The 15958-nt window shown below is 41.1% G+C and overlaps 1 protein-coding gene across 1 annotated transcript in view; it reads right to left on the bottom strand.

Annotated features, from left to right (window-relative positions):
• The window catches only part of LOC133638729 (cilia- and flagella-associated protein 44-like), a 65837-nt gene that overhangs the window by 266 nt on the left and 49613 nt on the right, over positions 1-15958 (bottom strand). The window contains 8 exon segments of the mRNA XM_062031621.1: positions 807-1452; positions 3972-4106; positions 4702-4862; positions 4952-5174; positions 5264-5380; positions 8961-9091; positions 11099-11212; positions 11282-11477. Of these exon segments, the coding sequence (XP_061887605.1) occupies positions 1174-1452; positions 3972-4106; positions 4702-4862; positions 4952-5174; positions 5264-5380; positions 8961-9091; positions 11099-11212; positions 11282-11477 (1356 nt within the window). The 3' untranslated portion in view covers positions 807-1173.

The following is a 15958-nucleotide window of genomic DNA, read 5'->3' as shown; positions in this document are numbered from 1 at the left end:
TTGTAATCAAAGGTGATGGCTGTTTCCGACCCCCGTACCTTTGGAAGCAGCTGTTGCCATGTGGTCAGGGAAAGTCCAAATAAAATAATAATTTTATCTAAGTTATCACAAAAACTTTGTGTTGAAATGAGTTCCCGGCGAGAAGACCAAAAGCTGTCTTTGAACCTACCATGAAGAAGGCTTGTAAAACTCCACTGTGTAGGGGGGAAAGCAACATGAAGGGGTTTCTGTTTCTTTCATGTATTGTAATCAACAGAAAGGTATCTGACCTAAGAACTACAAAAGCGAAGAGGAAGCAGGACCAGACTCCCCTCCAGGCACCGCTTTTTTGAACACTTTTACGAACCTCTTTTATGAACTCTTTTACGAACCTCTTTTTTGAACTCTTTTACGACCTCTTTTTTTGAACCGACCTTTTCTTTTTAACTGTTTTGTAATCAAAGGTGATGGCTGTTTACGACCCCCGTCCCTTTGGAAGCAGCTGTTGCCATGTGGTCAGGGAAAGTCCAAATAAAATAATAATTTTATCTAAGTTATCACAAAAACCTTGTGTTGAAATGAGTTCCCGGCGAGAAGACCAAAAGCTGTCTTTGAACCTACCATGAAGAAGGCTTGTAAAACTCCACTGTGTAGGGGAGGGAAGCAACATGAAGGGGTTTCTGTTTCTTTCATGTATTGCAATCAACAGAAAGATATTGTCTGACCCAAGAACTACAAAAGCGAAGAGGAAGCAGGACCAGACTCCCCTCCAGGCACCGCTTTTTTTAACTCTTTTACGAACCTCTTTTATGAACTCTTTTACGAACCTCTTTTGTGAACTCTTTCACGACCTCTTTTTTGAACCAACCTTTTCTTTTGAACTCCTTTGTAATCAAAGGCGATGGCTGTTTACGACCCCCGTCCCTTTGGAAGCAGCTGTTGCCATGTGGTCAGGGAAGGTCCAAATAAAAGAAGGAGGCGTGCAATCTTTTGGCGGAGCGTGGTGAGACACTGTGCAAGGGTACAGTGTCAAGACGTTTCTCCTCACTGAGCCAAATTGAATTCTGTCTCTGTTTGATTCTTTGCTTCTTGTCCTGTTCAATAGATGTCATCAGTGTTTGAACCTGACAGAATCGTTGCCCCCAAGAATCGAATCGAATCATGCGGTGCCCAAAGATTTCTAGTCCTTATTTTTTAATAATTATTCTGCCTTCCAGTTGGCTCCTCGTTCTTCTTTCCGGTTTGGACTTGTCCCCGTTTCCTGTTGATTTTCTGGACAGTGGGGGTGTTGCGAGGAGGGAGTGGAGGCAGGTGAACGTGGCAGGCGGGCAGCATGTGACCTCCTTTGGGTCCATAGAAGGTGATCTGTTTGGTGAGCATGTCGATTTGCTCGGCTTGTTTGGTCACAAGTTCCTGGAGACTCCACAGCTGACCGTTGTCCGCTTTCCTGTTGCAGTCCTGGAGATGCTTGCCCTGAGAGCACAAATACAAACATCAGCTGTTTGGATCACAATCACATACAACTTCAAATAATTCCTCACATTACAGTTTCGCCTGCACGCCACATTTCCTATAATTCGTTTTTTTTTTTGCTGAAAAAGTTTGCTCCCGTTTTCGCACAGCGTCTGGATTATCGTAACACTCGCGTGTGACAAACCGTCCGCACAAATCAGTGTTTTTATGATTAAGTCTGACTGCAAAATGATATACCAGGGGGCCAAAGAAAGTTGCGAGAGTGCCAAGACTTCGATAAAGAAGGTGAGAAACACCTATGTATTCAAGAAAGAACTTGTGAAGTGGTGAAGTCTAGGTAAACGTGATGTTAAATCTCGAGTTTACTATTCAATTCATCATTTATATATGTTTTCTGCATGTAAAACTAGAATTGTTCTCTATAAAATGTGTTTTAAGTTAATATTTTTGGGCGTCTAGAATGGATTCATTGGATTTACATTGTTCATGGGTAACGTTTTCATTAGACCTTTTGAAAAAAATTACTGTGCTAACGAAACTACTAAGATACTGCATTTACTGTATATATGTGTGTGTATATATATATATATACATATATATATATATATATATATATATACATATACATATATATATATATATATATATATATATATATATATATATATATATATATATATATATATATATATATATATATATATATGTGTGTGTGTGTGTTCCTGGATGACATTCTGACAGCAAAATTGCAATTGTGTCTGAATATTAGGGTCTTTTCACATATATATATATATATATATATATATATATATATATATATATATATATATATATATATATATATATATATATATATATATATATATATATATATATATGAATATATATATATATGAATATATATATATATATATATGAATATATATATATGTAATGTACATATGAATATATATATATGTAATGTACATGCATATATATATACATGTGTATATGAATATAGATCTATATATATGAATATGTATATATAATGTATATATATATATATATAATGTATATATATATATATGTGTGTGTGTGTATATATATATATATATATATATATATATATATATATATATATATATACATACATATATGTATATATATATACATATATATGTGTGTATATATATACATATATATGTGTGTATATATATATATATATATATATATATATATATATATATATATATATATATATATATATATATATATATATATGTGTGTGTGTGTATATATATATATATATATATATATATATATATATACACATGTATGTATATATATATATATATATATATATATATATATATATATATATATATATATATATATACAGTGGGGCAAAAAAGTATTTAGTCAGCCACCCATTGACAATCAATGGGTGGCTGACTAAATACTTTTTTGCCCCACTGTATATATATATATATACATGTATGTGTGTATATATAATTATTTTCTTAAAAAATCAGATTAATCACGCTCTTGAATTGTGCTTAATCATGATTAATCACAGGTTATTATTCACTTGTATAAATAAATATTGCTGAAGAAAAAAACCCTAATATTTGGACACAAATGCAATTTTGTTGTCAGAATGTAATCCAGGGACAAGCACACGTGCACTCACACACATAAATATTTATATATATATATATATATATATATATATATATATATATATATATATATATATATATATATATATATATATATATATATATATATATATATATATATATTGGGGGGGGGTTGCTGAAAACCTCGGAGCCCACCAGCGTCAATAGTAATTAGTCATTTTTCTCTATCTTCTTGTTATGGGACAATCATCCTCCGCTGTTGCCATTTCTAATATAAAGTAGTGTAAAGTTCTTACTTATATCTGTCAGTAAACTCGACATGAAAGCGCTAAAACATACCGGTGTAGTGAGTTTACATTATTCACCCAAGGAACTTTAGTTATTAGAGAGTTCCGGTCAGATGGTGTTTCATGGGACACATTTCCGGCGTTGTTGTTGCACTAGTGAGCAACGGATGAGGAGATGCTGCTCCATTGTTGATTTAAGTAAAGTCTTAATGTCATTAAAACAGTTAGCTCCATCTTTTGACACTTCTTCCACTCCCGTCCTTGCACGCTACACCGCTACAACAAAGATGACGGAGAAAAGACGCTGTTGAAGGTGAGCCACGTAAATAAGACCGCCAACAAAACGGCGCATCCTGAAGCGACTGTCGGAAAGCGGCTTGAAGATGATCTGTAAAACATAATCCATGCAACATTTTGACCAAAGAACCACCATCACATGTTATGTAGACCACAAGGAACAGTTTTCAATTTAGAAAAAAATAAAAATAATATGACCCCTTTAATGCGCCCTATAATCCGGTGCTCCTTTTGTATGAAAATAGATCTGACTAGACCCGCTCATCGGCAGTGCGCCCTATGGTCCGGAAAATACGGTACAATTAAAAATGATTACAATTTTCTTCTGTCTTGTGTAAAGTTTCTGTTGCAGCTCTTTCTTCTGCTCATAGAGGCTGTTCAAATAACCGAGGCGGTCTGTGTTGCTCCTTGTCGTCCCCACTAGGACCTCACGGGCCTTTTCCACTTTCACCTAATTGGCACACACAGAAAAAAAAGTATGTCAGTGGAAGAGTAGAACACGGTAAAGAACACATCATGGCAAGGGGGAAAGCATACATGCCAACCCTCACGATTTTTCCGGGAGACTCCCGAATTTCAGTGCCCCTCCCGAAAATCTCCCGGGGCAACCATTCTCCCGAATTTCTCCCGGACAACAATATTGAGTGCGTCCCGTGATGGCACTGCCTTTAGCGTACGCTTTTACGCCGAGTCACATGTCGGATGCGGCTTCTGCAGACACATAAGTGACTGCAAGGCATACTTGATCAACAACCATACAGGTCACACTGAGGGTGACCGTATCAACAACTTTCACACTGTTACAAATATGCGCCACACTGTGAACCCACACCAAACAAGAATGACAAACACATTTCGGGAGAACATCCGCACCGTAACACAACATAAACACAACAGAACAAATACCCAGAATCCCTTGTAGCCCTAACTCTTCCGGGCTACAATATACACCCCCGCCCACCAAACCCAGCCACTTCAACCCCGCCCCCCCCAAATCTCCCGAATTCAGGGGTCTCAAGGTTGGCAAGTATGGGGGAAAGACTTACATCCCATTCTGCAATGTCTTTGGCGTTTGCCGCCTCTTGATAGATCTTTTCCTGCTTCATCTCTCCAACTGATTTGTTCACGCACAGCGTCTGCAGAACCTCCATATCCACCTCTCTCCCAAACCTTGTCATCATCAACTGGTGACACAGCTTTTCCAGCGCTACAAAAAACATCAACAGATTAAACAACAGGTTCTTGTTTCTGCCAAAGAGAACCAGGGTCTTCCTGGTGTTTACTTGTTGGGCTTACACTGGATGTCAGAGTTCATGTCCTTGCGTTCTTTGATCAGCCTGATGTGCTGCTGACGTGCCTGACGATACACCTCCATCTGTTGACTCTTCTCCACCCCCAGCTCATTCACTCGCTCCTGCAGACGTTTCAGCTCCGTTCTGGTGAGCACCAATGCCAAACCCAGATCCAAAGGCACCGGGCCGAGATCCGAAGGAACCGGGACATCGATCTTAAACTCAATCTGGTTGTCAAGACAGAGAGAAAAAAAACAGCTCAAATTAAAGACTTCGGTCAATTCTTTATTGGTCTTCATTGAATATTGTGGTGTACCTGGTGCAGCCGGAGAGGAACCACAACATCCAGTTGGTTCATTTTCTGCTGTTTTTCCCTGTTGAGTTGCTCCAAGTCGTCCTCTGCTGCCTTACGACTGATCTTCACCGATTTCATCTGCAAGTTCAAAACTCAAAACGGTAAGCTCCAAATGGAGGGAAGTAAAGTTACAAAGGCTTCAAGTGTAATTGAGAGTCCCAAAGAAATGTCTATTTTTGAAACTCTTATGAAGCCTCAAGCCCCGCCTCTCACCCATCTTCCTCCTCCAAAACCTTCGGCAAGGTTCTAATCCATGAATTCAGCACAAAGCGGCAGATGGACAGAAAAACTGTGCCAAGTGCCAAAGTCAAATACACTCTTCTGCATGAATTCAGCGCCATGTCTAAGAAACAAAATAGTTACTTGTAGCCATCCGGGTGCTACTGTCTCTGACATCACAAAACAGCTACTTGAGGTACTGGTTGAGGGTCAAATAGCTGATTATGCACGTGGATGCAGTGGACGTATGAAATGAACAATTTGAAATCCTAAGGCAGGGGTCACTCAAATTCTATTTGAGTTTTGTCTCTTTTAGAGTTAAAAATGTAGAGCAAAGCGAGACCAGCTTGCTAGTAAATAAATAAAATTTAAAAAATAGAGGCAGCTCACTGGTGAGTGCTGCTATTTGAGCTATTTTTAGAACAGGCCCGCGGGCACCAGGTAGCTCGTAAGGACCAGATGAGTAGCCCGCTGGCCTGTTCTAAAAATAGCTCAAATAGCAGCACTTACCAGTGAGCTGCCTCTATTTTTTTAAATTTTATTTATTTACTAGCAAGCTGGTCTCGCTTTGCTCGACATTTTTAACTCTAAAAGAGACAAAACTCAAATAGAATTTGAAAATCCAAGAAAATATTTTAAAGACTTGGTCTTCACTAACTGACAAAAAAACGGATAACAGATTTGGTGTCCAGTTCAAAGTGTGACATGATTTATTAAAAAATTTGAGAGTTGACTTTTGTATTTTACATGAGTTATTATTTGTACAAACATGGTGCAAAGTAATTCATGATTTGTTAAAAAATGTTAGTGGCTAGCTAGTTAAAATGGGATATTTTGATTTCACAAGACTGTCTTAGAAGTGATCATTTGAAAATGTTCAATTTGAAAAATGTGCACTAAGAGAAAATATAAAAATAAAGTGTTGCATATTGATATTTATCTGTTTCTATATATTTTTATTGTGAGGAATCATTACGATGATCAGTGTTTCCACAAAGATAAATATCATTAATTATTAATAATAACATAGAGTTAAAGGTAAATTGAGCAAAATGGCTATTTCTGGCAATTTATTTAAGTGTGTATCAAACTGGTAGCCCTTCGCCTTAATCAGTACCCAAGAAGTAGCTCTTGGTTTCAAAAAGGTTGGTGACCCCTGTCCTAAGGAAAAACTTCCATAAACTATTCGAGAGTATTGAATTTTCAGGACTTATACAGATCTCAAATACACATCAGCAGGTACCGGAAGGTAAGAAAAGTGTCACGGCGCGGAGTCGAACCCACGTTTCCTCAGCAGCTGGAGCTGCCGGCACCTCCGCTGAGCGCAGCACGCCCACGCAGCAACGTGCCTGCAAACGATCACTAATCAGCGCACCTGTACCTGATGAGAGGGAGCGTCATAAAGACCAGCGAACCCGAGGAACCTTTGCCAGAACGTCGCTCATCATCCCATGACTTCCCTGTCATCCGTGACCGTGTTTTGCCTCTCGACATCCATCCGGATTCCTGACCGCCTTCCTCGATCCTCCACCCCCTGCTCGGACACGGACTACGCTGCCTCGCTCCTGCCCTCTCGACCCCTTGCCTGTTTACGGACTGCCTCTTCGAGAGTATTGAATTTTCAGGACTTATACAGATCTCAAATACACATCAGCATGTACCAGAAGGTAAGAAAAGTGTCACGGCGCGGAGTCGAACCTACGTTTCCTCAGCAGCTGGAGCACCTCCGCTGAGCGCAGCACGCCCACGCGGCAACGAGCCTGCAGACGATCACTAATCAGCGCACCTGGACCTGATGAGAGGGAGCGGCATAAAGACCAGCGGACCTGAGAAACCTTTACCAGAACGTCGCTCATCATCCCATGAGTTCCCTGTCATCCGCGACCGTGTTTTGCCTCTCGACATCCATCCGGATTCCTGACCACCTTCCTCGATCCTCAACCCCCTGCTCGGACACGGACTACGCTGCCTCGCTCCTGCCCTCTCGACCCCTTGCCTGTTTACGGACTGCCTCTTCGAGAGTATTGAATTTTCAGGACTTATACAGATCTCAAATACACATCAGCATGTACCAGAAGGTAAGAAAAGTGTCACGGCGCGGAGTCGAACCCACGTTTCCTCAGCAGCTGGAGCACCTCCGCTGAGCGCAGCACGCCCACGCGGCAACGAGCCTGCAGACGATCACTAATCAGCGCACTTGGACCTGATGAGAGGGAGCGGCATAAAGACCAGCGGACCTGAGGAACCTTTACCAGAACGTCGCTCATCATCCCATGACTTCCCTGTCATCCGCGACCGTGTTTTGCCTCTCGACATCCATCCGGATTCCTGACCACCTTCCTCGATCCTCAACCCCCTGCTCGGACACGGACTACGCTGCCTCGCTCCTGCCCTCTCGACCCCTTGCCTGTTTACGGACTGCCTCTTCGCCTTGCTCCGCCCCTTGATTCGACGAAGGATACATCCAACACTCACAGACAACAACCCCTGGTAACATTTACACTATTAATTATACACATAGCCAACACCCATTCACTTAGGGTAGCATACACACACCACGTAATCATCAAAGGTTTAAATTAAACCTTGTGAACCGCAGTTCTGCCTTGGTTGTCGCCTCCTTCCCTTCTCTGTACACAACAAAAAGTTGGTTTTGCATAATATTGTGAAACAAAACGCCAGATAATGTCTGCTAATGGGTGCCATTTTGTGGTCCTGATACACACACCATAATAATACTGGTATCTCTGACTACGGTAGCCGTAATGCACCGACAATCCATCAAGCGGTGCGGCTTCAAAGTCTTACTAAACATTTTGACAGATTTTTGAGTGCCGTGTGTAATGTTCTTTATTTTCAATGGAACATTTAAAGTGTTGCTGTTGTTTACTGCCGTCATATTGCAGTCTACACGTATCTCTTATGTGTGGCTGCCATCTACCGGTCACACTTGTCATTACACCATGTGCCAAATAAAATTGCTTCGAGGTCGGTAAGCTTACCCAGAATTATTCCGCACATTAGGCGCACCGGGTTATAAGGCGCAAAGTCGATTTTTGAGAAAACGAAAGGATTTTAAGTGCGCCTTATAGTCCGAAAAATACGGTATTTGCCTTCTTGTAATTTTATGCATTTGTACTTTTAAATGCCTGGCGTATGAATTGTGCTCTATATAAACTTGCCTTGCCTTGCTCATTGTTGTAGTAGTAGTAGTAGTAGTACCGTATTTTTCGGACTATAAGTCGCAGTTTTGGTGTTGGGTTTTATCAAATAAATTTCCCCAAAACATGCGACTTGTACTCCAGTGCGACTTATATATGTTTTTTTCCTTTTTTATTATGCATTTTAGGCAGGTGCGACTTATACTCCGGTGCGACTTATACTCCGAAAGGTACGGTAGTAGTAGTAGTACTAGTGAGTTATTTGAACATCTTCTAACCTTCTTCACCAAGGAGTCACACTCTTTCTCCAGTTGGTCAGCACACTTCTTCTCGTCTGCCATTAGTTCTTCCAGGTCCAATCGTCGTTCACGCAGCTGAAGTATATGCTCAAAAAGTTCTGGGTCACAGCCTGTGTGACACACGGACACTTAAAGTACAACTGCACAAGTGTCTTTTTTTAAATATTTAACTGTCTCCAGCTGTGGTTTAGCTTATAAAATATATATGTGGGTGAAAACCAAAAAAAAACATATTATTGAATATGACATGACGCAAATGTTTTCATATAGTGTCAATAGCTACAGTATATGCTATTTCATAGGATGGTTTAGTAGCTCTGATAGCTGTATTCTGGCCTATGTGTTATTTTAGTACGAACCGCAAAGCCAGTGAAGTTGGCACGTGGTGTAAATGGTAAATAAAAACAGAATACAATGATTTGCAAATCTTTTCAACCTATATTCAATTGAATAGACTGCAAAGACAAGATATTTAACGTTTGAACTGGAAAACTTGGTTATTTTTGTGCAAATATTAGCTCATTTGGAATTTGATGCCTGCAACATGTTTCAAAAAAGCTGGCACAAGTGGCAAAAAAGACAGAAATTTGAGGAATGCTCATCAAACACTTATTTGGAACATCCCACAGGTGAACAGGCTAATTGGGAACAGGTGGGTGCCGCGATTGGGTATAAAAGCAGCTTCCATGAAATGCTCAGTCATTCACAAACAAGGATAGGGTGAGGGTCACCACTTTGTGAACAAATTCGTGAGAAAATTGTCGAACAGTTTAAGAACAACATTTCTCAATGAGCTATTGCAAGGAATTTAGGGATTCCACCATCTACGGTCCGTAATATCATCAAAAGGTTCAGAGAATCCGGAGAAATCACTGCACGTAAGCGATGATGTTACGGATCTTCGATCCCTCAGGCGGTACTGCATCAAAAAGTGACATCAGTGTGTAAAGGATATCACCACATGGGCTCAGGAACACTTCAGAAAACCACTGTCAGTAACTACAGTTCGTCGCTACATCTGTAAGTGCAAGTTAAAACTCTACTATGCAAAGCGAAAGCCATTTATCAACAACACCCAGAAACGCAGCCGGCTTCGCTGTGCCTGAGCTCATCTAAGATGGACTGATGCAAAGTGGAAAAGTGTTCTGTGGTCTGATGAGTCCACATTTCAAATTGTTTTTGGAAACTGTGGGCGTCGTGTCCTCCGGACCAAAGAGAAAAAGAACCGTCTGGATTGTTATAGGCGCAAAGTTGAAAAGCCAGCATCTGTGATGGTATGGGGTGTATTAGTGCCCAAGACATGGGTAACTTACACATCTGTGAAGGCACCATTATTGCTGAAAGGTACATACAGGTTTTGGAGCAACATATGTTGCCATCCAAGCAACATTATCATGGACGCCCCTGCTTATTTCAGCAAGACAATGCCAAGCCACGTGTTACAACAGCATGGCTTCATAGTAAAATAGTGCAGGTACTAGACTGGCCTGCCTGTAGTCCAGACCTGTCTCCCATTGAAAATGTGTGGCGCATTATGAAGCCTAAAATACCACAACGGAGACCCCCGGACTGTTGAACAACTTAAGCTGTACATCAAGCAAGAATGGGAAATAATTCCACCTGAGAAGCTTAAAAAATGTGTCTCCTCAGTTCCCAAACGTTTACTAAATGTTGTTAAAAGGAAAGGCCATGTAACACAGTGGTGAACATGCTCTTTCCCAACTACTTTGGCACGTGTTGCAGCCATGAAATTCTAAGTTAATTATTATTTGCCAAAAAAAATAAAGTTTATGAGTTTGAACATCAAATATCTTGTCTTTGTAGTGCATTTAATTGAATATGGGTTGAAAATGATTTGCAAATCATTGTATTCCGTTTATATTTACATCCAACACAATTTCCCAACTCATATGGAAACGGGGTTTGTAATATTAATAAAATCTTACATATTTTTTTTGGATCTGATGTTACTAATATTAGATAACTCAGTTTAAAAAGTCAGTTCAAACTGAATATTTTCATCACTGTATATTTTCAATTGGAGAAAACAAAACATAATCCATTTGATCACCTTAGTTTACTCACCCGAAGAGATAAACTCATGGTGGTGTACTGACCTGCAGGGCACTCCTCCGCAGCACCTTCTCCCTCCAATCCATCCCAATCATCGTCGTCATCGTCGTCCCAGTTTTCAAAATCATCAAAGTCATCATTGCTGTCTTCGTCTTCTTCTGCAAGACATCACCCTCAGCACTTAGCACCACCTCTTGCCCCATTCTGTCATCAAATCATTCCCTCACCGTCACTTCCTGTCGGGTCTTTTTTCTTGGTACGTTTGATCTTTTTCTTAAAAACCTTGGTCAGGTACTCCTCAAAGTTGTTGTCGTCGCCGAGCGCGGTCTGGAAGGCGGCGGTCAAACCTTTCTCTTTCTCATGCACCTTGGCTATGTCTTTACGCTTCTGTTCCAGCTCTTCCCGATACTCCTCCAGTTTGGACTAGGAAACCAAATAGAAGCATGTATTAAAGGTGTGCATATTCTAAAACACCCAGGTTATGGTTTGAGACTTTTATTAGTAGGTTGCACAGTACGGTACATATTCCGTACAATTGACCACTAAATGATAACACCCGAATACGTTTTTCAACTTGTTTAAGTCGGGGTCCACGTTAATCAATTCATGGTAGAAATATATACTATCAGCATAATACAGTCATCACACAAGTTAATCATCAGAGTATATACATTTAATTATTTACATTATTTACAATCCGGGGGTGGGATGTGGAGGGGGTTAGGTTTGGTTGCTATCAACACTTCAGTCATCAACAATTATATCATCAGAGAAATGGACATTGAAACAGTGTTGGTCTGACTTGGTAGGATATGTACAGCGAGCAGTGAACATAGTGAGTTCAGAAAGCATAAGAACAAGTATATACATTTGATTATTTACACTCCGGGGAGGTGGGATGTGGTGGGGGGAGGGTGTTAGTCTAGGGTTGAAGGAGGATAGAGATGCCCTTTCTTTTACACCTGTTGGGAGTGCATTCCATATTGATGTGGCATAGAAGGAGAATGAGTTAAGACCTTTGTTAGATCGGAATCTGGGTTTAACGTGGTTAGTGGAGCTCCCCCTGGTGTTGTGGTTATGGCGGTCATTTACGTTAAGGAAGTAGTTTGACATGTACTTCGGTATCAGGGAGGTGTCGCGGATTTTATAGACTAGGCTCAGTGCAAGTTGTCTTACTCTGTCCTCCACCCTGAGCCAGCCCACTTTGGAGAAGTGGGTAGGAGTGAGGTGTGATCTGGGGTGGAGGTCTACAAGTAACCTGACTAGTTTGTTCTGGGATGTTTGGAGTCTAGATTTGAGGGTTTTGGAGGTGCTGGGGTACCAGGAGGTGCATAAGAAGAGTCCAGTTACCAACAAAACATGATATAGAGTAAGGTGTATAAGTTAGGTCTTTAAGGATATGGACAGCATGATCCTAATGGAGAGACAATCCATTCTTGCCAGAGGGCCAGGGGCCGTACTTATCAAGCTTCTTAGAGTGCCATTTTACACTTAAGTCCTGAAAATTTGTGAAATTTAGTCCTACTCTCAAACTTAAGAATAAAAGCTTTTTATCAACGTTCTTAAGTCTAAGAATCACTCCTACTCTCCACGATATTTAAGAGACCTTCAGAGGTGTCTTAAGTGGTTAGGAGTTGCCAGCAGGGGATGGCACTGAGGCGAGAGAGACGTGCGCGAACGTTCATCTTTGTTTGATGACGAGCAGCTGATCAAACGGTATCGTTTAGACAGAGCAGGTATTATTTTTGTCACAGATTTAATAATTTTCGATTCCTTGTTGATTTCTGCATGTGGCTGCAGTGGACTAGTATATATAGAGCCACCCACACCAGTTTCAAATTAGTTGCCTAATTAATGAATTGGAAAGAAAATGTTATGAGAGTAGCGTATGTGTGTGGCCGTGAGGTGAGTGACGTCAGTGAGTGTGTGGGCGAGAGAAGAGAGGGAGCGGTATTGTGAGTGCGAGCGGGGACTAGTTTGTTTTGTGTTGGATTGGCTGTGTGCAAGCAATCAATAAAGCAAGATTTGCAACTAATCGCCGGACTCATCATTCACTCTAAAGTCGTCCGCTGTGGAGACCCACTGCCGGGTAAAGTGAAGGGTGTTGCCCCGAGCATACATCCTGGAGAAGTGTCTCCCCTGCATCTTTGTTACGGTCTGGGAGCAGGAAGCAGGAAGGTGCAACAAAAAGGAAACATTTATTTTTGATTCACTGCCAATATTGTTTGTTTGTTTTGTATTATTTTGTAGTTTATTGTCAAAATATACACTCCCATTGTCCACTTAAATATTTCTAAGATATTTATTTATTCTTAGACAAGGGATTTCCTTCCGTGATTGGTAATTTCTATGGACACAGAAATTACGTCACCTAAAATTCCGTTTACGGCACATAGTAATGTCGTAATTCAGCTCTGAGTGTGACACTTAAGATTCAGTCCTACACTTCGCTGAAAGTGTGAGTAAGACGCTTGATAACTAACTTTTAAGTGCAGCTTTCAGCAAAGAATTTATTTACTCTTAAGTCAACTCTTAGCAGACTTCTAAGGAGTAATTCTAAGAAGCTTGATAAGTACGGCCCCAGACCATTAACTGCCGTGTTTTTCGGACCATAGGCCAATGAATGGGTCTATTCAGGTCTATTTTCATACAAAAGGCGCGCCGGATTAAAAGGCGCATTAAAGGGGTCATATTATGATTTTTTTCTAAATTGAAAACACTTTCCGTTGGTCCACATAACATGTAATGGTGGTTCTTTGGTCAACATGTTGCATAGATTATGTTTTACAGATCATTTTCAAGTCGCTTCTGACAGTCGCTTCAGGATGCGCCGTTTTGTGGGCGGTCTTATTTACGTGGCTCACCTTCGACACCGTCTTCTCCCCGTCATCTTTGTTGTAGTGGTGTAGCGTGCAAGGACGGTAGTGGAAGCATACTTGCCAACCCTCCCGATTTTCCCGGGAGATACCTGAATTTCAGTGCCCCTCCCGAAAATCTCCCGGGGCAACCATTCTCCCGAATTTCTCCCGATTTCCACCCGGACAACAATATTGGGGGCGTGCCTTAAAGGCACTGCCCTTAGCATCCTGTCTCACCTGAAACCTTCACCCCCTAACAGCCGCATGCTGTCCAGGCGTCCGCTTTTCCTCCATATAAACAGCGTGCTGGCCCGGTCACATAATAATGTAGCGTTGGACGAGTTTAACAATGGCCTTTACTCGAAGATGTCAAGAAATGCTGACACGTTGTATGATCTTTTAACTGGTTTGATGATAACGTTAATTTCAAGCAAAACACACACAAGTGAATGCAAGTCATACTTGATCAACAGCCATACAGGTCACACTGAGGGTAGCCGTATAAACAACTTGAACACTGTTACAAATATGCGCCACACTGTGAACCCACACCAAACAAGAATGACAAACACATTTCGGGAGAACATCCGCACCGTAACACAACATAAACACAACAGAACAAATACCCAGAACCCCTTGCAGCACTAACTCTTCCGGGACGCTCCAATAACATCTACGGCTTTTGGAGCTCAGTGCACAACTGCACACACAACAAGAAGGAGACGAAGCTGAAGAACGAAGAAGAGACATGGCGACGACGAGTAAGAAGAAGAAATACGCTTGCAAGTTCCAAAATGATTGGAAAAAAGAATTTCATTTCATCCAGGACAGCTCGAAGGGGAAGGGGTATGCTGCCTGCACCCCAACCACGCCCCCCAACACCCCCACCCAATCTCCCGAATTCAGAGGTCTCAAGGTTGGCAATAACGAGTGGAAGAAGTGTCAAAAGATGGAGCTAACTGTTTTAATGACATTCAGACTTTACTTCAATCAATAACGGAGCAGCATCTCCTCATCCGTGGCTCACTCGTGGAACAACAAGGCCGGAAATGTGTCCCGTGAAAAAACGTCCGACCGGAACCCTCTAATAACTAAAGTTCCGTGGGTGAATAATGTAAACTCACTACAGTTTTTAGCGCTTTGATCGCTCGTCTACTGACAGATATAAGTAAGAACTTTACGCTACTTTATATTAGAAATGGCAACTATGAATATGTTAGAATAAATGTTTGTAAATTATCACAAAAACTTTGAGTGCCCGGTGAGAAGGCAAAAGCTGTCTTTGAAACCTACCAAGAAGAAGGCTCGTAAAACTCCACTGTGTAGGGGGGAAAGCCACATGAAGGGTTTTCTGTGTTCTTTCATGTATGGTAATCAACAGAAAGATATTGTTCTAACCCCAGGACTTCAAAGCGGAGAGAATACAGGATCTGCCCAATTTCCAGACGACCTCTTTTTGAACCTCCTTTTTGAACTAGTTTACGAACGTCTTTTTGAACTATTTTACGACCTCTCCTTTTGAACTGTTCGGTAACCAAAGGCAAAGCTGTTTACGACCCACTTCCCTCTGGAAGCAGCGGTGGTCAGGTGGTCGGAGAAAGTCAAATAAAGAAGGAGGAGTACAATCTTTCGCCAGAGCGTGCTGAGATACTATGCAAGGGTACAGTGTACAGGCGACTCTCCTCAAAAATTGAGTCCAAATTGAATTCTGCCTTTGTTTAATTCTTTGCCTCTTGTCTTGTTTAATAGATGTCATCCGTTTTTGAACCTGACAAATGCCACATAAGAAAGTAGAGAAAAAGAAGAAGCTTATCGACTATGGCGTCGGCACGGACTACAATGGCGGACGTGCGCACATTTTCAGGACTTATGCAGATCCCAAACACACATCAGCAGGTACTATAAGGTAAAAAAAAGTTGGTTTTGCATAATATTGCGAAACAAAACGCCAGGTAATATGTCTGCTAATAGGTGCCATTTTGCGGTCCTTACACACATACCATAATAATACTCGTATGTTTAATGCGCCAACAATCCATCAAGCGG

Source organism: Entelurus aequoreus, linkage group LG21 (genome assembly GCF_033978785.1).
Source record: "Entelurus aequoreus isolate RoL-2023_Sb linkage group LG21, RoL_Eaeq_v1.1, whole genome shotgun sequence".
In the NCBI taxonomy this organism is placed as follows: domain Eukaryota; kingdom Metazoa; phylum Chordata; class Actinopteri; order Syngnathiformes; family Syngnathidae; genus Entelurus; species Entelurus aequoreus.
Note: the sequence above shows the minus strand (reverse complement) of the source record. Positions and strands in the feature narration are given on the sequence as shown.